The sequence below is a fragment of the Lepidochelys kempii genome, chromosome 3, assembly GCF_965140285.1.
Source record: "Lepidochelys kempii isolate rLepKem1 chromosome 3, rLepKem1.hap1, whole genome shotgun sequence".
Classification (NCBI taxonomy): Eukaryota; Metazoa; Chordata; order Testudines; family Cheloniidae; genus Lepidochelys; species Lepidochelys kempii.
The window spans coordinates 68,480,859-68,508,703 of record NC_136382.1 but is presented as its reverse complement, the minus strand read 5'-3'; the positions used below and the strand labels follow the sequence as shown (position 1 = coordinate 68,508,703).

Sequence of the window (27,845 nt, the reverse complement as noted above, 5' to 3'; positions counted from 1 at the left end):
CATGGAAAGAGTGTAGCAACTGTTTGGATGTGTGTTAGGGGAGACAATGATCGAGCAGTTCTATGTTTTGTACAGTGAACAAACGTTAACTGTGGGTATTTATTGCAGTTCACCCAATATTGCCAAAAAGTTTCATGTAGGACACTTGCGGTCCACGATAATAGGTAAGTACACATTTAACTACAGCCTAGAAAATCTTCTGTGTATCCTCTGTGGAGTTCAATAGAAAATCCTATTGAATTTCATTCCTATAGTGGAGAGGCCATGTCTGGCCAACCTTATGTTTAATAAGAACCTGCTACCGATTAAACAGTGAAGGAAGGGAGTAAACAACAAAAACTCAGTCTGTTACGGACAGATTTATTAATGAGCACATTATTTAGTTATAGTACAGTGAGCATTAAATGAGGAAATCCCAAATTAGAGACTTAAAATGGCATCCTAGAAAGACACTGTTAGAAGCCTTTGTTGGTATATTTTAAGTCCTTTTAAGACTAACTTTCATTTCTGGTTTGTCCGGTTGTCTTAGAGGTTGTCTGATATGAGGTTTGTTTATAATACATTAACTACTATATGTCAATATTGCTGTCATGGTGATTATCGGCCCAGTTCTGACCTCAAATACAGGGGATAAAACTCTCGTTGACTCCTGTACATAACTGAATTGTTGTGCGTTAGTTTACCACTCAACATTCCAGTGGCACAAAAGCTATTAAGTGAAATTTTAGCTTCACTGTTTTTTCTCTTTCAGTATTTCCCCATATCTGTGTATAAAGTGCTACTTTACTGACAAGGATAACTAGATGCTGCATCATCTGTTGAGTTAATACTGCGTCCAACCATTCTGTACAATGTCATTGTTAACTAAGTGCTACAAGGTGTCGTAGCTCATCCTTTTCACACCATCTCCTGTGGGGAGGAGCATTCCCCAAAATAACCCTAAAGATCACTGTCTACACGGAAGGGACAAAATAAACTGAATAGCATGAATGAATCTAATAGAAAATTATGGTTGGATGCTCTAACATGGTGTCAGGATAAAGGTTCCAGGAGAAAGAGATAGAGCTCTGCAACTGAGTCACTCTGATATCAGACCAGATGGGTCCTTTTATACTCCTGCATCAGAGCTAAAAGGGTTTAAGCCCCTTTAAAGCAGGGGAAACCAGGGGCAGAGACACAGAAGTTAAGCAAGGAAAAATCTTAAGAACAGCCCAGCTCAGGAGAAAGATGTGGTTGAGGGATTTTTTGCATTTTAATTACAGTAATATTAAAAGCAAGCTTTAGGAAGGGGTTAAAAACTGGTCCCTGTTTCATGGGTATAATGTATTAGGAGCCGGGTTGGAATGCAGCCTGTTTACAGATACTGTGATGGTTCGAGCACAGCACTGGAAGTCGTGAGTTTTCAGTACTTTTCCTAGCTTTGCCACTAACATGATAGGTGAACTTGGGCAATCACTTAACTTCTTTGTGTCTGTTTGCCTATCTGAAAAATGGGGTGGAGGACTGATACATTCTGCGGCAGTGTTGTGAGGATGCACTGAGGCTTGAAAAGCAATTTGTGATGGTCAGCTGAAGAGCACCATATAAACATAAAATATGATGATTGTTTTCTGTATAACAATGAAAGAATATACAGCGCCTTCCAGTGCGCAAAAACCCCCACAAGACCTGAAAGAATTAACAGTCTAACTGATTCATTTCAGCAAGAAATTTGGTAGAACAGTACATTTTATTGGATTTGTAATGCAGAGTGTATCAAAACAAAACTAGTATTAAGAATGAGAGAACACTTACTGTTTTGAGTAATAATAATAATTTTGATTACCAGGGAATTTTGTAGCAAACCTCAAAGAAGCACTTGGACATCATGTAACAAGAATAAATTACCTTGGAGACTGGGGCATGCAATTTGGTATGTTTATTTTCTCTTTCACAAATAACATTATCTAGGCTTACAACCTCAATTTCTTGCTGCCTCACTGGATTTGGCTATAGCAAAGATTAATAATTGGACAGGCTCATGCTGCTAAAACAAGTTATAGACAATAAGTGAATGGTTAGAGCTGTATATATCCTAATACTGAATTCTTTTGTCATGCAAAACCCTTCATGTCTTTGGGAGTTTTGCTTGTATAGGAACTACAGGAGTCTGAACCCACTGTACTCAGTTTATTTACCTAACACTTGTAGACATAACCATAGAATAAATTTCTTATTTTGTGAAACAGTAGAACAATTTGAATTCGTATTGCACAGTTGCTCTCCTGTCTTGCATTCTGTTTTGTGCCTTTAGCTTATCAAACCCCTTTAGGCCCATGCATACTAATGTACAGAACTGTGCATGGTTGATGATAATTAAAAGTCCCTGTTTGCCAGCACTAAAATCAAACATCTGAGAAATGTTCAAATAGCTGCTATTTAAAAAGTGCTTGAAGAAAGAAGAGGGTAATATCAATATCAATTTTACCCCCACAATTGTAGAAGCAAGGACTGGAAATTATACTGCTCTGGAGTGTAAGATGGGCAAATGTTTATTCTTGCACCAATGACTGCCCTAATGTCTCATATTACATGAGCCACCATGACTGTAAATATTTATTTTATATCATAGGAGACCTGAGATTCATTCCCAGCTTCATCATTTTTTAACCCTGTCAGTCTGAAAGATATCAAACCTTAACTTCACCGTACGTTTGCCCCTCCACTTCCACGCCCTCCAAAAGAGCTATTTGTGATAGTTTTCTAGAGGTTTTAAAAATGTATTAGTATTAACTTTCTGTTACTCTGAGACTGGGTATATTCATGGTAGCTAATACATTCAGACTTTGAAGATAGGTAAAAAAAGAATAGTGCCAACAAAATTTTGGTTTAAAAAACAAAAAGCAGACACAACAATTTTTCTAAAATGTGTGGCATAAATAAAATAGTTGTGTATCGTGGTGCATTTATGTAATTCGATTAGAGCGATTCTTAACTCCCAAAATCATATCAATAAAACTTCTATGCCCCTGCATATTATTGTGTTCAATCTCCTCTATGTAGATGATACATATATTAAATGCCAGCCCTGCACAGTTCTACCTGCCCTCTTGTTTGGGACAAGTATCTTTTAGTTTGGTTGATTAATTGTTTTGGACAGATGAGAAAAATGTTAGTGTATTCATAATCCTCGTGTGGATGGGTGGATGTTTTCACATGACAGTTTTGCAAGGCAACTTAATTGCATTTTTCTGACACTTTAAAGGCAGGTAACAAATATTTTGCTTTTTGTCATGTTATTTCAACCAAGTCTCTCTAGGTCGTGAACCAGTGTCACTGAAGTCAAAAGGGAATTTTGTTATGGACTTCAGTGGGCACAAAACTGAGCCCTGTGGAATTTAATAAGGAGGGATACTTGTATGATGAGTTGCCTTAAAATTAGACTGACTTCATAGTTACATGTTTTATTTTATTTTTATCCCTTTGATATGACTTCATTTTTTTTTTCTTCTTAAAGTGTATACTGCAACAATATTTAAATAGCAAAATAAAATCTGGTTAAGGCTGCTTTTCCCTGCTGTGCTTATCTGCTCTGTTAGAAAAATAGAATATTAGCGTTGTTAGAGACCTCAGGAGGTCATCTAATCCAGTGGTTCGCAAAGCCGGTCTTATGCTTGTTCAGGGAAAGCCCCTGGTGGGCCGGACCGGTTTGTTTACCTGCCGCGTCCGCAGGTTCGGCCGATCGCGGCTCCCACTGGCCGCGGTTCGCCGCTTCAGGCCAATGGGGGCTGCGGGAAGGGTGGCCAGGATGTCCCTTGGCCCGCGCCGCTTCCCACAGCCCCCATTGGCCTGGAGCGGCGAACCGCGGCCAGTGGGAGCCGCGATCGGCCGAACCTGCGGACGCGGCAGGTAAACAAACCGGTCCAGCCCACCAGGGGCTTTCCCTGAACAAGTGGCGGACCGGCTTTGAGAACCACTGATCTAATCCAATCCCCTGCTCAAAGCAGGACCAACACCAACTAAATCATCCCAGCCAGGGCTTTGTCAAGCCAGACCTTAAAAACCTCCAAGGATGGAGATTCCACCACCTTCCTAGGTAACTCATTCCAGTACTTCACCACCCTCCTAGTGAAATAGTGTTTCCTAATATCCAACCTAGACCTCCCCCACTGCAACTTGAGACCATTGCTTCTTGTTCTGAGATCTGCCACCATTAAGAACAGCCGAGCTCCATCCTCTTTGGAGCCCTGCTTCGGGTAGTTGAAGGCTGCTATCAAATCCCCCCTCACTCTTCTCTCCTGCAGACTAAACAAGCCCAGTTCCCTCAGCCTCTCCTCATAAGTCATGTGCCCCAGCCCCCTAATCATTTTCTTTGCCCTCCGCTGGACTATCTCCAATTTGTCCACATCCCTTCTGTATTGTGGGGGGACCAAAGCTGGAAACAGTACTCCAGGTGTGACCTCACCCATGCCAAATAGAGGGGAATAATCGCTTCTCTCGATCTGTTGGCAATGCTCCTATTAATACAGCCCAATATGCCGTTGGCCTTCTTGGCAACAAGGGCACATTGCTGACTCTCATCCAGCTTCTCATCCACTGTAATCTCCAGGTCCTTTCCTGCAGAACTGCTGCTTAGCCAGTCGGTTCCCAGCCTGTAGCAGTGCATGGGATTCTTCCTTCCTAAGTGCAGGACTCTGCACTTGTCCTTGCTGAACCTCATCAGATTTCTTTTGGCCCAATCCTCTAATTTGTCTAGGTCTCTCTGGACCCTATCCCTACCCTCCAGCATATCTACCTCTCCCCCCAGCTTAGTGTCATCTGCGAACTTGCTGAGGGTACAATTCATCCCATCATCCAGATCATTAATAAAGATGTTGAACAAAACTGGCCCCGGGACCGACCCCTGGGGCACTCTGCTTGATACCGGCTGCCGACTAGACATCGAGCCATTGATCACTAGCTGTTGAGCCCAACAATCTAGCCAGCTTTCTATCCACCTTATAGTCCATTCATCCAATCCATACTTCTTTAACTTGCTGGCAAGAATACTGTGGGAGATCATATCAAAAGCTTTGCTAAAGTCAAGATATATCACATCCACTGCTGTCCCCATATCCACAGAGCCAGAGCAAGATAACTTCTTGAAGTAAATAGTTTGATTGCAGAATGGTGCTTTCAAAGAACTTTGAATAGCAGGGATTTTATATATTGCCACATACATCTTGCTGTCAGGAAAGGTAGTTGGAAAGCATATTGTGTACATGCGAACTTTCAATCTAAAGCATAGATGGTAGGTCATATTTTTGAGCTACTAGTTTTAACTGTCCCCCTTAAAACAGATGTTCTTTTATATTGGCATATTCAGTTCCGATATTTAACAGCTTTTATAAAGGATGTGACCACGGTTCACAAAATTATAGCTTAGGAATTTTATTATAATGGTACTTCCCAGAAGCACCACTGTAGTTAATGAGCTGTCAGCATTTCTATTATAGCCACCATTTACGAGAAGTTTATAACTTAGCCTTCTAAACTGTATCCAGCTGAAACGTGGCAGGCAAGTTCCCAGCCAAGAGGCAACTTTTAAAATATAGACCTGAATTTAAATGGGATTAGCCCTTCTTTTATTTTTCTTTCCAGGATATTGTCTTGCTTCCCTTACTAAACTCCTCCTAGGACCTCCTCTGTGCTTCCAACAGGAAGTGGACAAGACTCTTGAAGTACTTCCTTTATCAGCTGGAGAAGTTATTCCAAAGTGGTACACACCCTCCCTCTTCAGGGATACGTGTACCATCTCCCCAGCAGTCCTAGTCCTTGACAGCTCAGAGGGAATATGGATTTAAAATCCACTCCGACTCTCCTGAATGGCTGCAGAGGCACTTGGACAAGTTCTTTTAATTTAGTGATGAGGAAAGGATTTCAGTTTCTCAGCCTTTGAGGCAATCTTGGGGCAGTTCTAAAGCCTCTCAGGTGATCTAGTTCAAACAGGAATTAATTCAGGGAAGTCCTATGGCCTGTGTTTAAACAGGAGGTCAGACTAGATGATCACAGTGTTCTATCTAGCCTTCTAATCTATGAATGTTTGGGAAATTCTAAAACCAACCAGATACATTTAAAGAAATAATCAAGTCATGCAATTTCATGGGTTTGATTCACTCTTGGGTCTGTGGCGACTACACACAACAGAGAGACTAGCTGAGAGTCTTCGGTAACAGGATGTGCTCATAGAAGGAGGTTGCAGCAGTGCAACATGCCTGTAGCCTCTTGGTCTCTCAAGACTGCTACTAAAATGGTTGGTACTGGTGAGGGAGGGAGCATGACCAGGGACCTGGGGGATATGCTGTCACAAGGCAGCCTGTGGAGCCCTGGCTGCAGTTTAAAGCTGTCTTTCTACAGTGGAACTGTCAGGGGGGTGGTAGAGAAAACACCTCGAGTGAATGCCCTTTTGGGTTCTGCCACCCCAGCTACATGTGCTGCAGAGTGTGGACACGCTGAGTAGTTCAGGTTCCTTGCTTTTATTGGGTTCAGGCAGACTCTTCCTGTCGTTCTGAGGTAGAAATTGTTACATTTAAATGCTATTGTGTGGGGGGGTTAAATAAGCCTACTTTTTTTTGCTTCACGTTCCTTGCAGTATTGTAAGGCCTGTTGGTTATAATCAACTGGGGCTTGAAAAATCCCTTCTCTTTCTCACCACTTGTGGAAAATAGGAAGCTTTCTCTGGAGAATGGGGGGACAAATGCCATCAACTTCTGCAGAATAGAAGAATGCATTTTTTTTAAAAAATGAAGGGTACGGTTCACTGATGCTATGACTGCTCTGCAGCACTAACCCTGACGGAACTCCCTGATTCAGATGGGTTTGCAGCAGTTTTGTGTCACTAGAACAACAGCTGTAGCAGACTCTTGCCCTTGGCCCAAATTTTTACTCTTACGGCTCCAGAGGAAGCTTTCCAAACAAGAAGTGAGCATTGTCCTCATTCTGTAGACAGGAAGCCCCAATGTTTGTGTTGCGGCTCATATTTTTCGTAAGCTGCAGCAGAGTGAAAGCTGACCAGAGTCTAATCGGCTTTCACTGTTACTGTTGGGAATGCTGAAGAAACTGATAGTCTCGTCAATTTCTCTACGCTGCCCCTTGGCAACAGGAGAGGTGGGGCATGGGAGCTATTCACCGGGAAGGAAGACCCAAAACAAAAGTGTAAATAGAGTAGTGGAGATCAGACTCTTGGGGTATGTCTACACTACCCGCTGGATCGGCGGGCAGCAATCAATCCAGTGGGGATCGATTTATCGCGTCTAGTCTAGATGTGATAAATCGACCCCCAAGTGCTCTCCCGTCGACTCCTGTACTCCTCCGCCGCGAGAGGCGCAAGTGGAGTTGATGGGGGAGTGGCAGCGGTTGACTCACCGCGGTGAAGACACCACAGTAAGTCAATCTAAATACTTTAGCTACGTTATTCACGTAGCTGAAGTTGCGTAACTTAGATCGATTTGCCCCTTCCCCCCTCCCCCCAGTGTAGACCAGGGCTTGGAGTGGTCCAAAGACTGGCGAAGGAGCAGTCATGGCAGCCAGATGACTTTGATGTGAGGAATAGGGCAGCACCTTGTTTCCTGCAGACATAGGGGATTGGTGTGTGGGCTTCAGATTTCAGACAGCTTCTAGCTAAATGCTGATGTGAAAGATGGATCCCTGCAGCAGGTTCCAGGGTTAGGAATTCCAGCAGCTGTGGTGTTGGAAGGGACTTTTCATTAGAAGGATCACCCCTGTCTTTCATACCAGTCTTCGCCTATTATGGTTTTTCAAGCACTGGAATAATCCATTTCTTTTCTGTGTCTGTTGTAGCAGACACAATAATGTTTTAAAAATATTTTGGCGTGTATTACTTTCATTACTTATAATGCTAAGATACAGATTTGGTTGTACGAAGCTTTTAATCGAGATACAATACACACTGATCTGTTTTCTAATGTCCCATTTTAATAATTATTACTTATTCTAGGTTTACTGGGAGCTGGTTTCCAACAGTTTGGCAATGAAGACAAGCTAAAATCCAATCCTTTAGAACACCTCTTTGAGGTAAGTTGATTCAAAAGTTATCAAATAATATTAGCAATATTCTTTCAACATAGTTATTAGCTCTTAGATGTATGAAAGCATATGTCTTTAAAACAAAAAGCTTTAAAACATTTGTTGCTTAAGCTATATTATGCTCCACTAAGCATTTATAGTGCTAAAATACCTTCTATTGTTCTTAAGAACATGAGAACTGCATACTGGGTCAAACCAATGGTCTGTCTAGCCCTGTATCCTGTCTCTGACAGCCAGGACCAGAGTTTCAGGGTAGTGTACACAGAGGACAGTTGGAGTGATCTATCCCTGTCTTCCCCTCTTGGCTTCTGGCAGTCAGAGGCTTAGGATCACCTCAAGCATGGGGTTGTATTCCCTGACCGTCTTGGCTAATTGCCATTGATGGATATATCCTCCATGAACCTATCTAATTCTTTTTTGAACCCAGTTATACTTCTGGCCATCACAACATTCCCTGGCAATGAGTTCCACAAGTTAGTTGTGCGTTGTGTAAAAAAGTACTTCCTCTTGTTTGTATAACACCTGCTGCTTATTAATTTCATTTGATGCCCCCGGGTTTGTGTATTACGGGAAAGGGCAACTAACACTTCTTTAGTCACTTTTTCCACATGGTTTATGATTTTATAGACCTCTGTCACATCCTCCTTAGTCACCTCTTTTCTAAACTGAACAGCCCTAATCTATTTAGTCTCTCCTTGTATGGAAGCCCTTCCAATCCTTTGATCATTTTTGTTGCCTTTTACTGAATCTTTTCCAGTTCCACTATGTCCTTTTTGAGATGGGGCAACCAGGACTGGACACAATATTCAAAATGTGGGTGCACCATGGATTTATAGTGGCATTATGATATTTTCTATCTTAGGAACTATTAGGAAAGGGATAGAAACTAACAGTCTGTTAGTCTTTTTGACCATTGCTGTGCATTGAGCTGAAGTTTTCAGAGAACTATCTGGGGTGACTCCAAGATCTCTTAACTGAGTAGTAACAGCTAATTTATAACCCATCATTCTATATGTATGTTTAGCATTATTGTTTCCACTGTGCATTACTTTGCACTTATCAGTGTTGAGTTTTATCTACTATTTTGATGCCCAGTCACCCAGTTTTGTGAGATCCCCCCTGACTCTTCACAATCACTTTTGGATTTAACTATCTTAAATAATTGTTTAACATCTGCAAACTTTGCCACTTCACTGTTCACTCCCTTTTCCAGATCATTAATGAATATGTTGAACAGCACAGATCCCAGTACAGATCCTTGGAGGTCCCTGCTGTTTACTTCTCTCCATTGTGAAAATTGACCTTTTTATCTGTGTCTGATCATTTTGTTCTTTACTCTAGTTTCTATCAGTTTTGCCAGTACTGAAGTTAGGCTTATTGTCCTGTAATTGCCAGGATTGCCTCTGGAGCCCTTCCTAAAAATCAGTGTTATGTTGGCTACCTTCCAATCATCTGGTACAGCAGCTTGTATTAGCAATAGGTTACATACTACAGTTAGTAGCTCTGCAATTTCATATTTGAGTTCCTTCAGAACTCTTGTGTGAATACCATCTGCTCCTGGTGACTTATTACTGTTTCATTCATCGGTTTTTCTAACATCTCATCTACTGATCAATCAATTTGGGACAGTACTTCAGATTTGTCACTCAAAAAAGATAGCTCTGATGTGGGTATCTCCCCCACATCCTCTGCAGTGAAGATCAATGCATTTTGCTTCTCTGCAATGGCCTTGTCTTCCCTGAGTGCTCCTTTAGTACCTTGGTTGTCTAGTGGCGACACTGCCTGTTTGGCAGGCTTCCTGCTTCCGATGTACTTAAAAAGATACTTACTGTTAGAACTCTAGCAAGTTGCTTCTTGTCAGGAAATGCCTGTGTGCCCCAGGCCAGCATTATTGCCTAGTAGCGAGTGTTCAGGACCACTTTGCCTAGTGGCTACAGTTCACGGCCGTGTCTCCCAATGTGGAGAGTCAAGGGCCGCTGTGCCTAGCGGCTGTATTCCACAGTAGCGTTGCCCCGTGGCGAGAGTTAAGAGCCGCTCTGCCTACCAGCTATAGTCCCAACAAGGAGGTAGGATAACTTGGGCCCACCCAATACCAGGTTCTGACCCAGGGCCCGTCAGAGCAGTAGGTCGTATATGTGGCCTAGGGTCTGGTACCTTACTTGTACTCCCTGGGTCGCTTCCTATCCCTGTACCTCCAGCAGTGCCACGGCTCTGTCTTGGGATCCCTCCTGGCTTCATCCCAGGATCGTCTCCGGAGCCCCTGGTGACAGTGAGTTGTCACTCTCTGCTCCCACGGTCAACGGTCTTCCATCAGCTTGGCTAGGCTTAGTCCCAGCAGCTTCTCAGCAGGAGGCTGCTGCACCCAACTGCTTTCCTCCTCAGTCAGCCCAGACTGAGCTGAGCTGCTCCCTTTTGAGTGCTCCCTACACTGGGAGCATGCCTGGCAAAGGCGAGGGGTGTGGCTTCCTGCTTCCAGACCAGCTCCTTAACCCTCACCTCAGTAGTGTGGGGTTGATACACCTCATCACACTTCTCAAATTCTTTATTGGCCTGCCTTATTATACTTTTACACTTAACTTACCAGAGTTTGTGCACCTTCCTATTATCCTCACGAGGATTTGACTTCCAAAATTTAAAGGATGCCTTTTTGGCTCTGACAGCTTCCATTACTCTGCTATTTAGCTGTGGTGGCTTTTTTTTTTTCTTTTCTTTTTTTTTTCCCTCTGATTAATTGTCTTTTCTGATTTGAGGTATACATTTAGCCTAAGCCTCTATTATGGAGTTTTTAAGTAGTCCCCATGCTGCTTGCAGGCATTTAACCATTGTGACAGTGCCTTTAAATTTCCATCTAACAAGTGTCCTCATTTTTGTGTACTTCCCCTTTTTAAAGTTAAATGTTACAGTGGTGGGGTGTTTTGGTATTATCCCCCATACAAGGATGTTACATTTCATTACAATATGGTCGCTATTACTGAGTGATTTAATTATAGTTACCTCTCAAACCAGATCCTGTGCTCCTCTTAGGACTAAGTCGGGAATTGCCTCTCCCCTTGCAAATTTCAGGACCAGCTGTTCCAAGAAGCAGTTATTTATGGTGTCTAGAAATTTTATCTCTGCATCACGCCCTGAGGTGACAATTACCCAGTCAATTTGAGGATAGTTGAAATCGCCCATTATTATTGCACTTTCTGCTTTTGTGGCCTCTCTAAACTCCCCTAGCATTTCAGTCACAGTCACTCTCCTGGTCAGGTGGTTGGTTAGTATTTTCCTACTACTGTACTCTTATTTTTCAAGCATGAAATTTCTATGCATAGAGATTCTATGGTACAGTTTGTTTCAAGTAAGATTTTTACCTTATTTGGCTCCATGCTTTCTTGTAACATGCCACCCACCCACTAGCATGGCCTACTCTGTCATTCTTATATATCTTGTACCCTGCTATTCCCATGGCCCACTGAGTATCTTCAGGTTTCAGGGTAGCAGCCGTATTAGTCTGTATTCGCAAAAAGAAAAGGAGTACTTGTGGCACCTTAGAGACTAACCAATTTATTTGAGCATAAGCTTTCGTGAGCTACAGCTCACTTCATCAGATACATTTACATCTGATGAAGTGAGCTGTAGCTCACGAAAGCTTATGCTCAAATAAATTGGTTAGTCTCTAAGGTGCCACAAGTACTCCTTTTCTTTTTGAGTATCTTCATTCCACCAAGTTTCCCTGATGCCTGTTATATCAATATCCTCATTTAATGCCAGGCACGCTACTTCATCCATCTTAAACTGCTTTAAACTTCTAAATATTCTTTTTATTGTTTAATTCACACTAGAAAACATGTAAAGGTTACAATGTTTGTTTTAATTACACCTTCAACAGCAATTTTGGGAAGAGGATCTTAAACAAGATCTTTAATCTGAATGCAGTCTACCATGGATGTGTGGTGAGAAGTGATTGTCACCATGCGCAATTTCAGAATTCTCTCCTGGCTGTGCAAAATGGGCTTATCTTTCTTTATGATTGTAAAAGTGAACTGGATTTAGAACAGCTTCTAGGCAGCTTCCATCAGCAGGGATTCTATTGTGCCCTTGTTGGTGAGGGTTAAAGCTGTCCTCTCCTAGGCGAATGGCCTTCCTGGGACACAGGGGGCAAGCTGGTACAGCAGTTTGCATCTCCCTGCACCAGAAGACAGAGTCTGACCCACTGACTGCACAATGGGCTCTTCAGACACATAAGGACAGATTATTTGGATCAAACAAATCTCCTTGCTGGTTCAGAGCAGATTGTGTTTTAGGATTCTGAGTCAGTCCATCCAAACGTGTTCCACATGCAAACTAGTAATTCATTTGATCCTTCTCTCCACCAGTTTATATAGAGAACATTACTATTGATTGCATTGCATGCTATGAGCAGAGAGCCTCACTGAGCCTTTGTAATATGAATAAATAGTCTGCTGGCTGATTGCACGCATCAGCTATCAGAAATGGCCAAGTATAGATTTAAGGCACTTAGCAGAACAATTCCAATCATTCTGGAGATGGCCAGGCACAAATTTTGAATTGTAAAAAGTTCTGTGCCCCACTCTTTAACGGTAAATGTACCAGATCTATACTGCTATTCAACAACGATTCATACATTCTGATATGGAGTTTTGTGTATCACAGAGAATCAGTGATCTAATAAAAAGCTAAACTACACTTCCATCTGTATTGGGCTGAAGATGGCAGCTGCTGCTAAAGCTGACATTCTGGTACACTAACCAGACATTATGTCATGGAATGATGGTTTCAAGTAAATCTAGTTACTGGCTCAGACATAAGGTGTGTTTGAGTATTTCAGTGCATTCCACCCAGCTGTGTATTATGTGCACAGAAATATGTACCGTTTATACAATAGAGTAATGGTTCTGGCTTCCAAGCCATTCACCTCCTTTGACTTTTAACAATCTGCATATATTTTCTCTTTCCCCTTGGGCTCCCTCAGTACAATTGATAAATAGCTCTAAGTACATGATATAGGAGTTGAAGGATTAACTTCAAGGTCCAGCCATTAGGAGACAACCTAGTCTAGAACATAATGCTTCCATGATCTTTACTATTTAGTTTGAATTTCTCTCAATCAACAGAAATGGTGGCACTTTTTCTTTCTTTGCAAGTTTCCAAATAATTTGGTATGTGGTTTGTACTGATACCCTGTAGGATTTACACACTAGGCAATGAGGTTTCTTATATACAATTGAGTTTTATTATTCAAAATTAAGCTATTTGAATCTGGCACAAGATAGGCATTGTAACGTTAAGATATCTTTGCTTGCTCCTTCTTTTCCTTGATTTGATTAATGAATTAAATATTTAGGTTTATGGTGAGATGGCCCCAAATCACCTTCAGCATTCACAGAGAGAAACATTCAGTGCAGGTGTGGTGATTTCTAATGAAGTAGGTTTTTTATTAAACCAAAACACAATTTCACAAATACCCACAATCTTTGACTGCTGTAACTGTTTAAGTATGCCTCTGATTTATATCTGCTATTGATGCAAGTTTGTATTATATTGTACTGTGTTGCCTTTCTGATATGTATAGAAATGCTATATATGATACATTGGATTGGTTTTCCCTGCTGTTATTTAAAAGGAAAAACACATTGGGAAGATTTTTGTGTAATTAAGCGTCTAAGTGAGAATCCCCTCTAGTCATAGTTGTACCTTAAATTATGGTTGGGCATCAGATGTGGGTAGCCATTCATAGCTGCAGTTATTGTTTGCTTTATAAAATCATCTGCAAGGAGGGAAAAACTGAATGTGTTCAGTTACTGTCTTTTCATAGAAAGGGTTAAATCTTCTCCGAGCTTAAATTCCATTGTCTGTGGCTAGGTCGTAGAAACCTTAATCTGCTCTCAAATTTGAGGCTTGTTGGTAATACTGTCTGGTTAATTCAGTATCTCTGAAATTCAAAACCCATAAAGGGAAGGGGAAAAGTTCAAGAATGTTTAGTTGATGAGAGCACGTTTTACAGGCTGAGACCACTACAGCAAGATATTTTGGCTAAACTCATGGAATTAGTCAAACAGGACTCTCGTAAATTGGAGAGTTAGTGTCTCACTAATGTTGCAATAATTCAGTGGCCTAGCAGGATTAATTTATAAAACCTATCAAAGTGGGACAGTATTCCATCAATGCTGACCTGTATGGGTCAAAATATAAAATTAATGGTCATGGTAAATTTATTTTTAAAGGGCATTTTTATAATTTTGCTTTCAAAACTTTGCCTCTCATTTTCTAAATGCTAAATGCAAAAAAAAAAAATCACTCTGAACTGAATCTACTTCTGGCCTTTAACAACTAAAGGAATACAGTGTCCAACCAGAGGAGCCAACGTCTATATACGCTAGCAATGTTGAATGCAACAAACTCTTTTAGCAAATTAACATATGGGCTCCCTCAAACAGCATGCCAAGCTTTTCCTTTGGGGTTTAATTGACGTGTGCCAATGATGTGATCTACAACATGAAATGCATCCTGGTTTAAGACTCTATCATTGATTCCTTTACATACAAATGAATTCTTCCATATTCTGTTGCTTTGGGTGCTTCAAGATTGGGATAGTATGAGAAGCAGTATCAGAAGATAGAGCAACAGAAGTAGCAGTTGTGGGATTACAATCTGGATTTTGGGAAAAACTAATAGTTCCCACAGCTGGTCTAAACTGTGCAGTCTGGCCAATATTCTAACTATTAAAAATAAGCTGTGTGTTCCTAATCTCACTCTCCTGTGCCGTTCTTGTAGACCTTCCTGTGTTTTTGACTTTTATTTTCCTTTGAGGGGAAGATTGTATTTATTGTACATTTTCTATGCCATTGTATTTTAGGTATACGTACAAGTTAACAAAGCAGCAGCAGAAGATGAAAACATAAAGAAGCTGGCACAGGATTTCTTTAGAAAACTGGAGGCACGTGATGAGCAAATACTGTCAATGTGGCAACATTTTAGAGACTTCAGTATTGAAGAGTATGTCCGGATTTACAAGGTGCAAACCATCAGCTGTTGTCTCTGTGCAGTCCTAGGATAGTCTCCTTTCGTCCACTGTTCCATCACACCAATAACTGACATCTGCATAGCACTTTTTCATCCCTGAAACTCCCTCAGCTCATCACAAACTAAATACGTACTCTGCTGAAATTCAGTCACCCCTGGAGTGGAAGGAGCCATCAGGAGCTCAGCCATTTCACCTTTTTACAGTATGCTTTACAAGAGTAGGGAAAGGGAAAACCTTTCCAAATATGCTGGGGCAAACACCTTTCTCTTACCAAAAGTGCCATGGTTTATTTAATATCCAGGCAGAGCACAGTAAATCTTAGTTGCGAAGATCTTAGACAGATTTGTTTCGTGAAATCCATATAACTAGACATTGGACTTTCCGTTCTCAGTTTCACAGAATCCAAAAGAAGAGTGCTGAACGACAAAGCAAATTTATGCCTATTTAATACATCTTTAATAAATTCCAATCCACTAAATTAAAAGGTTCCATGTCATAAATGTATTGGTAAATTGCTTGTTTTAGCTTAGATTAATCTAATTTTATTATACAGAACAGCAAACATTGCAGACTCAGTTGATCATGAGAAATTACAATAACTGGAAGTTACAGTAATCAGTACAAAAGCTGTCTGCAGATAGAGTGCAGTTAAAGTGAAGTCCTCTTTCACACACTGACACTGAATTAAAACCAGTTGCCATTATTTTCTGGGAGAAACTTGTATTTTATTTTCATTTATAATAAATATTTATGAAAGAACCTATCCCAGGCTCTAGGCAAGTGCCTTTGCTGTGAATTAAAATAAAATAGCAGCTGTTCCTCACCCCAAAACCAAAATGTAATGAACCAGAGATTAAATTAAAACCAGCATTCCTTCCTTTTGACAACAAATACTAGTTGTTCTTGATAAAAATCCATCGTCACTCTTCCCATCTGGATGGCCTACAGCACAGACCCATCATCTGACTTATAGCAAATGTAAAGACTTGAAGAAAGTGTAAGTCTCACCCTAACAGTGTTTTCCTTTCTGTTCCTGGAAACTTTCAGCGTCTAGGTGTGCATTTTGATGAATATTCTGGAGAATCATTTTATCAAGAGAAGTCCCAGGAAGTTCTAAAGATGTTGGACGCTAGAGGACTCCTTCAGAAAACAATGTATGAAAGGTTATTTTGTTTACATTATAACAGTTATGATTTTTTTAACTCTTTGCTATTGTCATATTTCATATATAAAAGGTGTGGTGGGGATATATATATATATATATATATAATGCTGCTCAATAGTTGTGGGTTTTTTTCCCCTTATACAAGTACTTTCAGTATAATATCATGTGGAAGAACCTAATCTTCCTCTTCCTTCTAGCTAATGGAAAAGCAGTGGAGTTGCAGCTACTGGGCACAGTAAAAGTTTTTCATATTGGGAAAAATGGTCTTCCAGACTAATTACTTAGTTATATAGCACCATAGTGGTACATGGTACTTAATAAATTGAGTTAGATGTGTCCCTGCCCTGAGGTAGTGACAATCTTAACTTATATGGAAATAACTCTCATAAAAGATGAGCCACAAGAGTGAGAGCAGACAATTTTCTGATATCAGCAATGGAAGGAAAGGTGAGAGAGGTGGTTATGAAAGAGAGATCATAGAAGATTACGGTTGGAACACACCTCAGGAGGTCATCTAGTCCAACCCCCTGCTCAAAGCAGGACCAACACCAACTAAATCATCCCAGCCAGGGCTTTGTCAAGCCAGACCTTAAAAACCTCCAAGGATGGAGATTCCACCACCTCCCTAGACAACCTATTCCAGTGCTTCACCACCCTCCTAGTGAAATAGTTTTCCCTAATATCCAACATAGACCTCCCCCACTGCAACTTGAGACCATTGCTCCTTGTTCTGTCACCTGCCACCGCTGAGAACAGCCGAGCTCCATCCTCTTTGGAACCCCCCTTCAGGTAGTTGAAGGCTGCTATCAAATCCCCCCTCACTCTTCTCTCCTGCAGACTAAATAAGCTCAGTTCCCTCAGCCTCTCCTCGTAAGTCATGTGCCCCAGCCCCCTAATCATTTTCGTTGTCCTCCGCTTGGCCCTCTCTAATTTGTCCACATCCTTTCTGTAGTGGGGGGCCCAAAACTGGATACAGTGCTCCAGATGTTGCCTCACCAGTGCCTAACAGAGGGGAATAATCACTTCCCTCAATCTGCTGGCAATGCTCCTATTAATGAAAAGGAGATGTGAAGGAGTAGAGGGAAGATCCTCTGTGCACAAGAGGAATGAGACTGTTCCAAGAATAGCGGGCAGCATGAGGAAAGATTTTTTTTTTTTAATTTTTTTTTTAAATGTATATGTCATCTGGTTTTTTTTCCTGGATTCTGTATTTCAATTCTGGTTTGCAATTATTTCAAATGATGTTGTGTGGTTGGGGTTTCTTTTGTTTGTTTTTCATTTTCAGCAAAGGAACAAGAGTAGTGGATCTTTCTGAAAAAAGAGACCTCTCATTGTGTTCTACTGTAATGCGTAGTGATGGGACATCTCTTTATATAACAAGGCAAGTGTCTGTCTATGCTACACTTTGGATTTAATTCAGTGGTAAACTCTTGTGTAATTTACATTAGTAGTCTCTTTTAAGGATTTAAACACTGGAAGCTTTTTGTTATAGGAACACTACAAGATACTTACTAGTCAATAATCTGAATAACTGAGGGTTACAGTGACACTATAACTATGGAGAGATAGGTAGTTACTTTAAAAAATGAAGCCTTGTTTTTCTAGATTTATCCTATGAGTCCAATAGGAAATCTACTCTATTTATAAGTCATTTTTTTGGTTCCCGCTACCAACTATATAAATAGCCTGAAAACAAAGCTATATTCTTTTTGCTTAACAAATAATTTACCACAACAAAGATTTTAGAAGAACTTGACTAGCAATCTTATTCTTGAAGCGTGATGTAGACTAGCATAGTTTGCTCTTCCACATCTTTATTGGCTCTGCAGTGCTGATAGCCTGCTACGTCAGTTGTTACCACCATCCTTCTGGCCCCATCATCATAGTATTTGAATCCTTCCAAAGTATTTTAAAATAGAAATAACAGTCACTTTAGTTCATACCACAGGCTGACAAAAATCAAACTTTTTTTAGTTTTTGGGATGGGAGGTGTGTGTGTGAAGAACTTCTTGAGAAAAGCTGCATTGAGGAAGTGCTCTGCATTCAGATCTGAGACTGTGGTTAGAGATCGTTCTTTTCTCTTGCAGGAGTGAGCTCCATAGTCTTATGTCCAGGTCCTCTGAAGGTTCTATCTTCTTTGCTCACAAGATTCCCCCAGTTGTTTGACCATTTCACTGTCTCAGTAGGGACACAGACCAGATTGGTACTCTGTACAAGAAGTCATTTTTCCTGCTTGTTTTTCTGACCATAATCAATGGGCTTAAAAAACAACAACACTGAATTCTAAAAATATGTAATGAACAAAGACCAGATGCTCACTCTTTTGCATGAAGTATGCATTGGTCCATTTAACCTTGTATCCTCTCTTTGGTAGTGGCTTCAGTACAAGGTGAAAACCCTCCATAATGCACTTGTTCATTTTTACAAACCCTTCCTTTCCACAATGGTAGAGAATTTTCCCAGCAGGCAACCCATTCTAAATAATGAGCTGTATTTAGTTTGATTGAGAGTTTCTCATTTATCTCTTCTAGAGATCTTGCTGCTGCTATAGACCGAATGATGAAATATAACTGTGAATCTATGATTTATGTGGTAAGTAATTGTAGATTCACACAACAATTTGAATTTAACTCTCTTAAAAATGCAGGGCCTCTCTTGCTCCCAGAGTGACTGTGGCACATGGTAATTGGCATCACAATAGACACTTAGAGGACCTTACTGCACAGCAGCTATTCCATAGTGTCACACAATGATTCTCAATCCTTTTTTGGTTCATGACCCACAAAATGGCTGAAAAATCATGTGGGGCTCACCATTTTAAAATGTACTTGTAATTTCCTCAAAAATAGCTTTTACGCAATCAACAGATCATTTTTCAGATAAATATTGTTGTTAAATATTGAATCAAGTTAAAGGTTGATTCTTATAATTGTTTGTGTATGAAAGGATATAAAATATGCTATTAAAGTCATGTTCTAAAATCCATTTACAGAGAAGTTTAATTTAAAGTCCCAATATATTGTCACAAATGTGAATTTTATAGCTTGTTTACAATACATCAGTTGCTCTATTGTTGATTCACTTGGAATTGCACATCAAGAGCCATTTAATCCATCTGGGCATGCAGTTGCAGACTGGGAGCATTTTAACTGTCTGCTGGTTTTTTAACATGACTTCAGCAATATCAGTAATGGATAGTAGGATTAGCTCCTTGTCTGTGTGTAAAACTTCTTAGCTTTAGCATTCTAAAGATACAGCATATGATGCCGTTAAGGTTTTTTCAGAGATAGGGGTAACCTTTTGAAAACCACTTTTTAGTATATGGAGTCAGTTAATGTCCTCTGGGAAGCAAATCTACTGGTTTTTTTGGCATGCTCCTTATGATATGTCTGGAGATGTCTATACAACATGCTTGGTATCATGCTTTCATTAGTCAGTGTAATGTTACATAATACAATGCCTTTGGAAAAATCATTGGAGCCAGTAAATGTAGAACCAAAACCCCAGACCTCTTTAGCTCTTCATTTTCTGGCTCCAAGGAGTTTCCATTAGCTTTTCTTCCCCTCTTGTGACATCGGAATAATGCGTTTTCCACCAATAGCAACATGCTGCATTCCTTGTCACCAAGGAGCAGCATGCCAACAGAGAAGCAATGCTCCAGAAGTTATGGACGTTGTTACTGATGTAGCAGTAGCTGGTGCATGCAGTTGCTCATCTGTGTTTGCTCCTGTGATTGCCATGAGTTACAAGAAAGCAACAAAGTGGAAATAATGAAACATTTCGCACCAAAAGAGAATGAAAGCTGAAATCGATAATAATGAGATGGACCAGTGCAGAATCAGTTCCCTAATGTAGCCCAAGAAAGAGCAGCAGCCTAAGGATATTAGTGGCCAGTCCCCTGAACTTTTAGTAATTGTTCAGTCCTTATGTCTAACTTTCTTCTTCTCCCTGGCTTAATCCTTATGTACTTGCAACAAAAGCTGGAACCTGAGAGTGTGGCCATTGAAATTACAGTGTCTCAGAGAAGTTAGAAATGGAAAACACCTGCCAGATCACCTAGTCCATCTCTCATCTGTACTCTTCTATAACAACAAATGCATGAATTACTAAGGGTTTTTGATACTACAACTAATACTTCCACTTCTTTCTCTTGTTGTTGGCTGAAATTGGTGCTCATAAAAATAAGTGATTAATAGCTATTGTCAGGCAAACTGCAGGTAGGCCTTGTCCAATCATCCCCACACACCTCTGCCAGTGACCTGACTGGCCCCAGATCTCTCATGAGTAGCACTTCCAATCTCACTGAATTGTACCAAACTGCATGATAGTGTTTTGTAATGTCCATCAAACTCACTGCCTCATGTGGGTCAAGCTGGATTTTACTCTAGGTTATCTGAGGTTAGACTTCCATGAACCTAACCTAGATGATTTTTAGTCTATGTTTGGAGATATTCAATTATTATATACAAATATATTTTGAGTCCCAATGTTTAAAAGCTAGTTGGAATTTACTCAGAGGTCTCTAAATCTTATTTCATGAGGTTATAAAGGTTTTGTGTTTTTTTTTTTTTTAAAGAAAATCAAACCAGTTTATTGCTGGTAATTCTGTAAATTACTATATAAATTCATTTATAACAATTGTTTGTTTACCCTACTATTTATTTCATAAGGGCCTGTAAGAGTGTAAAAGCATGACATCCAAAAAGGTATAAAATACTCAAGGTTTATTATAGAGGTGTTGGTAAGGATGCCAAGTTAACGTTCACTGTAGTTCAGTGTTGCACTTAAAGCAGGGATTGAACAGGGATCTTTGTTATATGTGAAAAATGTGGCGTATCCTCCCCTGTCAGTTTTCAAATTTCCCATATAGTTAAAACTCACTCCATAGGCTACATTTCAATTTTTTTTTTTTTTTAAGGATTAATGGTCATTTTTCACTGTTATTCTTCATATTCTCCCCTTCAGCAGAAACCTTAATTTTGTACAGTAGCGTCATCATGCAAAAACCATATAGTTATGATTAAGCAATTTTAGTGTCTGTGGACCAGGATTATATTAAATGAGTCTTTTAAAAATCTGTTTAATCCCCCTCCCGCCCTCACCCCATGATGTCACCAGAGGGCAGAGTTAGTTATTTGGGTGCCTGAACTATGCATTTCCATATCTTTTAGCCGGTTTGGGATTATTAATTTTTTTTGGTTTAATGTTAGCTGTGAATTTCTGGGTTTTGAACATTTGATTTTGGAATAGTTACCAGATGCTTGTAGTGTAGTTTACTCTAAGTTAGTGATGTAAGTTACTGATATGTATTCTCAACTGTAACTGTGTTTTAACATAGTTTTTGGTTGGAATTTTTATACTATTCTAAACATTTTAATCCACTTGAGACTACTATAAAAACTGTAATTTTATATATTACTCCTGAATTTACATCCTGATTAAAGAAAGGGCACTGTCCAAAATGATGCTTGTAAAATTAGGTCAACCAATGTTGTTTTAGGCCCCAATCCTGCAAATATCTACAGGTGTGCTGCACTATATGTTCTGTGAATAGTTCCAGTGAAGTCAGGGGGTAAATCTTTGAAGGTTCAGTGTCTTGGTTTGTGAGTAAACAGCATCATTCCTCCTTGCTGCCTGACTACTCTATTCATATCGTGAAACAAGGTAGATTTAAATATAGGAGAATCATACCTCAGAGACCAGGATTCTTCGATATCTCAATACTTGGCCTGCTGGCAGGAGCTGAGAAAGCTGCACGGCTGGTGTGTGGTAGTGTCAGGAGTAGAATATGAACTCAGTGCTAGCTCTGGAAATTCCTGGCCTGGGCTTGGAAAAAAATAAAGGAGAACAAAAATCATTCAGTTCTTGCAGTAGTGGCCTGTCAAATATGGCCTGGGAGGCTGTAGTTCAGGAGCAAACTAGAATGAACGCGTGGTGGTGAGTCCTGCCATCTTAACTAGGTGAGGGGACCTGCAACCCATGATGCCTGTAGCAAACCTGTTGTTGAGTACAGACAAAGGCTAATTCCAATGAGAAGTCTGTAACAGTCACAAGAGAGATGAACTGAAAGATGAGGAGAGCAGCAAATGTATATTTAATTTAAAATATTAATATTTGAGAGATGAGCATTATCTGTTAGTATGGAAAAAAATCAAATGTACAATTACAAACTAAACTGTAACGAGGCAGTAGTACTCCTGAAAAGGATGTGGGGGTTACAGTGGATCACTAATTGAATATGATGCAGTTATGAAAAAGGCTAATATTCTGGGGCATATTAACAGGAGTTTCGTATGTAAGACACGGGAGATAATTGTTCTGTTCTACTTGGCACTGGTGAGGCCTCTGCTGGAGTACTGTGTCCAGTTTTGGGCACCACATTTTAGGAAAGATGTTGATAAACAGGAGAGAGTCCAGAGGAGAGCAACAAAAGTAATAAAATGTTTAGAAAACCTGACCTATGAGGAAAGGTTAAAAAAACTGGGCATGTTTAGTCTTGAGAAAAGAAGGCTGAGGTGAGACCTGGTAACTGTCTTCAAATATGATAAGGACATTAAGGGCTGTTCTGAAAAGGACAGTGATTCAATTGTTTTCCGTGTTCTCTGAACTTTCTAACTATTAGGATAGTTAAGTACTGAAATAGGCTTCCAAGGGAGTTTGTGGAATCCCTGTTGTTGGAGGTTTTTAAGAACAAATTACACAGATAACGTTTCAGGTATGGTCTGTGCATGCTTGGTCCTGACTCAGCATGGGGGATTGACTAGATGTCCTCCTGAGGTCCCTTCCAACACTATATTCCTACGATTCTATGATTATACAGCATGTGTGTTTAAAATATATACATTTGTCTCTGGCCCAGTGCCCCAGAAGTGCAGAAATGTCACATAAGATCATAAGAATGACCATACTGGGTGAGACTAAGGGTTCATCTAGCCCAGTATCCTGTCTTCTGGCAATCACCAGTGTCAGATGCCTCAGAGGGAACAAACAGAACAGGGTAATTTCAAGTGATCCAGTCCTAGCTTCTGGCATTTGGAGGCTTAGGGACAATCAGAGCATGGGGCTGCACCTCTGACCATCTTGGCTAATAGCCATTGAGGGACCTATCCTCCATGAACTTATCTAGTTATCTTCTGAACCCTGTTATACTGTTGGCCTTCACATCATCCCTTGGCAATAAGTTCCACAGGTTGACTGTGTTGTGTGAAGAAGTACTTGTTTATGTTTGTTTTAAGCCTGCTGCCTATTAATTTCATGTGGTGACCCCTGGTTTGTGTGTTATGTGAAAGGATAAATAACACTTCCTTCTTGACTTTCTCTGCACCATTTGATTTTATAGACCTCTGTCATATCCCCGTTTAGTCATCTTTTTTCTAAAATGAACAGTCCCAGTCTTTTTAATCTCTCCTCATATAGAAGCTCTTCTGTACCATTAAATCATTTTTGTTGTCCTTCCCTGTATCTTTTCTAGTTCTAACATATCTTTTTTGAGATGGGGTGGCCAGAACTGCACACAGTATTCAAGGTGCGAGTGTGCCATGGATTTATATAGTGGCATTATGATATTTTCTTATTTCTGTCTTTTTCCTAAGTGGTTCCTAACATTGTTAGCTTTTTTGACTGCTGCTGCTGTTGCACATTGAGCAGATGTTTTCAGAGGACTATCGACAATGACTCCAAGATCTTGATCTTGAGTAGTAACAGCTATTTTAGACCCCATCATTTTGTAGGTGTAGTTGGGATTATTTTTTCCAATATGCATTATTTTGCACTTATCAGTGTTGAATTTCATCTGCTGTTTTGTTTGCCCAGTCACCTTTGGCCTTAACTATCTTGAATAATTTTTTATCATCTGCAAATGTTGCCACTTCATTGTTCACTCCCTTTTTCAGATCATTAATGAATATGTTGAACAGCAAAGATCCCAGTATCCCATGGGAACCTTGATGTTTATTTCTCTCCATTGTGAAAACTGATAATTTATTCCAACCCTTTGTTTCCTATTTTTTAACCAGTTACTGATCCATGAAAGGGCCTTTCCTCTAACCAATGACTGCTTAGTTTCCTTAAGAGCCTTTGGTGAGAGACCTTGTCAAAGGCTTTCTGAAAGTCCAAGTACACTATATCAATTGGATGACCCTTGTTCATGTGTTTGTTGATCCTTCAAATAATTCTAATAGATTGGTGAGACACGATTTCCCTGTACAAAAGACATGTTCCCCAACAAATTATGTTCATCTGTGTGTCTGATAATTCTGTTATTCACTATGGTTTCACCCAGATTGCCTGATACTGAAGTTAGGCTTATTGGCCTGTAATTGCCAGGATCAACTCTGGAGCCTTTTTTACAGGAGACCGTGGGGGATGGGAGTGCTGAACAGACAGAGAATTCAGACCACAGCAAGGAACTGCCTTGTGGAAACCTTTTCAGCCAGTGCTGGTATTTCATTTATAGGATCTTATGGGTTTCTGCCAGGTATTCGTATTGATGATGTAAATCAAGCGCCAATGGTAGGGGCTTCAAGTCTCAGCCCTAGATATGAATGCATCCGTTCTGATGGGAGATTAGACAAAATATATGAATTCAAAGGTGATATTTAAAGTAGATTAATTCAAAGGCCTGTACTAAAATGATATAGAATAAACTGTTTTCAAAAAGATAAAGTGTTTTATCATTAGTGAGATTCTAGAGTGGGTTGATGTCAAAGTTCTTTACGCTATTATATCTTTCAAATTCAGTCTGGTTTCCTAGATCTTAGTTCTGCTGTCTCTCTACCTAAGCAGGGATATATTCTAAAATGCACCCATTTTTTCCCTTAAGACAGATAAAAGTCAAAACGCTCACTTTGAACAGCTGTTCCAAATACTGAAGCTCATGGGCTACCAATGGGCAGAAAGGTAAGTGTGGGTGTCATAATTGCTACTTTTTTATTGGGGTGGGGATATATTAAAAAGGAAAAACGAGCAATGATCAGAAATTCTTTAATAGGCCCCTTGAAACTCCTTGGTATGAACAGTGGGGTACATAAAAGCAAGAAAGGAGGAAATGTTGCCTGTCAAAGACATTACACCTCAGTATCTGTACACTGTGTGCTCATATAGTAATAATCTTAAGAGCTAATATACTTTTATGAGTGTAATATTTTACATCCTGCCTCATCTTAGCTTATTGTACTGAGTCTTCTATATTAAAGCCTAACACAGCTGTTAGAAAGTACCAATCTCCTGAGAGTGTATGAATGACCAGGTTATCATAATTCTGGTCCTTTCTGTCTAATTATAAGGTGTGCATGGAGAGATGTTTTTTCTGAAGTGAGGTAATGATGACATTGTTGAGCTTTCTATGTTGAATGATGTTTGTTCAGCTGTTACTACTACATCCTAGTTCAGGGCCTTGCCTGAACAAACATTGCAGGCATTTCTGTTGATTAAAATGTGATTTTAGATCCTGCTGTTTTCAATGCAGGTGTCAGCATGTGTCTTTTGGGCTAGTGCAGGGGATGAAGACACGAAAAGGAGAAGTGGTTTTCCTGGAAGATGTTTTAAATGAAGCTCGCTCAAGGATGTTACAAAACATGGCTGCTGCAAAAAGTTAGCTGATTCAGGTTTTATTCATTTCTCTTGAAATATTCCCATGCAGATTACAATATCCCTTTCTCCTTCCCCCTCTATCACTCTCCCCCAAGTCCAGTAACCCAGAGCAACAGGCTCTGATCTGTGTCTTTCCACCATCTGTGATGATATAATTAAAGTAGTAATAACACTTTGCCCTTCCATAGCTAGAATCTCAAATAGCTTTCCCGAAGCATAGGAGGCCATACAGCTTGAAAAACGTGAATGAACTTTGCCTCACACCCAACCCTGCAATGTAGGGAAGCTATTGCCCCTTTTGATGGACGGGCAAGGCGCTTTTATCTTACCGTGATGCAGCAAGTTAGTGGCTGAGCTGGGAGCAGAACCTGGGAATGAATGGCACTTAAGCTCCTAAATCACTTTTGAAAATGGAACTTAGTCTCCTCACTCACACAGGCACTTCTGAAAGTTTTACCCACAACCCTTAATCTTGCTCTTCCTCACTTCCTAACTTAGAAAATGGCAATAATTCCCTAACTCACAGAGTTGTTTGAAGTGTTTCATTAATGTTTGAAGTGCTCAGATACCAGGGAGGGCATTTCCAAAGGCACTTACCTGCCATTTGTTGCTTTGAAAATCTTATAAATCTATAGTGATATGGGCTATTAAGTGTCTCATTGTCCTCGCCGTTAAGACTGCACAACTCTGTGCTGCTTGCATTTCCATTCTTGTATCCTCTTTTCCCCCTACACCGTCTCACAAGCCCTATCTTCAGTAGAATCCTCTCTCCTTCAGTAGAATGCTCTCTCTGTTCCCTGCTTACTCCTGGGGGAGTTCTGTGCCAAAAAATTAAAAATTCTGCGCATAGTATTTTAAAGATCCATATATTTTATTTGTCAAAATAACACAATATAGTCATGCCAGTTTCAATTATTTTGATAATTTATTTCAAAATGCCTGTCAGCAAGTATGTCCGTAACAATATGGACAATAAAAAAGATTCCCCCAGAAGTAGAGAGTTCAAGAAACCTCTTCGACAACCCACTTCCTGTTTCTTTGTTATGCTTTTGTCGGGCACCTCAGTCTGGGTGTGTCACACATGCCAGGTGGGCACAATTTAGGGGAATAATATGCCCTCCCAGTCTTTTAGTCAATTCTCATTTTTCCAGCCCCCATATGGTTACCGTATTTCAAGTTCCCAAATAGAGGACACTGCCAGGGGGAGCTGGAGGAGGGGTACAGTTGGGAGCTGTTGGAAGGGGTATTTGGGTGGGTCTGCAAGGGGACTCCCCGAGCCCAGAAACCCACACTCCCTTCCTTTCCTGAGCCCAGTCACGGGCTCCGCCCCGCACAGCTTTGTTACTGTCCCACTGGGCAGAGATGGCCTGTACCTGCTGATAGTGTATGTGTGGGGATGTCACTTGAGTCACACACCCCCACCTCAGCAGACCCCTTCTCTTATCCTCAGTCTCCCTTCCCAGAAAGCAGCAGCCTCTCCCTGCAGCTCCCAGCTGTTGCTCCTGTTTCTCCCTGCAGGGTGCAGCCCACCGGCTCCGGCAGTTGCTGTGCAGGGAGGGAGCCCGGCCACACTATGTGACCAAGCAGGGCTGGCAAAGCTGGGAACCACAAGCTGGCCTCACCTCCTGCGCAGGCGCGCTGCGAGCTGGGGAGCCATATTCGCTGGGTCCAGTGGCACCTAGTGGCAGTCAGCAGCTCTGCAGCACCAATTCTGTGGGGAAAAATGAAATTCTGCCCAGAACATTAATTCTGCGCAAATTTTGCATTGCAAGTGGTACAGAATTCCCCCAGGAGTACCTGCTCCCCCTTGTGCCTCTGGATCTTTTTCTTGCTGGATCAGCCTCTCTTCCTGTGCAACAAACATCCACTGCCCTCTCCTTCAAATATCTCCTTATCATTTCTTCATAGCCTTTCATTATTGATTGACCTCAACTGTGACTGCTTCTACCCACTCCAGCTTCCTTGAATTGTATGTGTCCTACCTCGATTGTGAACTCC

The 27,845-nt window shown here is 40.6% G+C and overlaps 1 protein-coding gene across 4 annotated transcripts in view; it reads left to right on the top strand.

Moving 5' to 3' along the window:
- RARS2 (arginyl-tRNA synthetase 2, mitochondrial) overlaps positions 1-27,845 on the top strand; it is a 59,575-nt gene that overhangs the window by 15,557 nt on the left and 16,173 nt on the right. For 3 of the 4 annotated variants that reach the window (XM_078852140.1, XM_078852142.1, XM_073336637.2), the window contains 9 exons: positions 109-164; positions 1,829-1,912; positions 7,976-8,052; positions 14,924-15,082; positions 16,139-16,245; positions 17,542-17,637; positions 18,788-18,848; positions 25,078-25,154; positions 25,723-25,847. In XM_078852140.1, coding sequence (XP_078708266.1) covers positions 109-164; positions 1,829-1,912; positions 7,976-8,052; positions 14,924-15,082; positions 16,139-16,245; positions 17,542-17,637; positions 18,788-18,848; positions 25,078-25,154; positions 25,723-25,847 — 842 coding nt within the window. The remainder of the gene's footprint in view (positions 1-108; positions 165-1,828; positions 1,913-7,975; positions 8,053-14,923; positions 15,083-16,138; positions 16,246-17,541; positions 17,638-18,787; positions 18,849-25,077; positions 25,155-25,722; positions 25,848-27,845) is intronic. The other variant, XM_078852141.1, reaches the window with a different exon arrangement.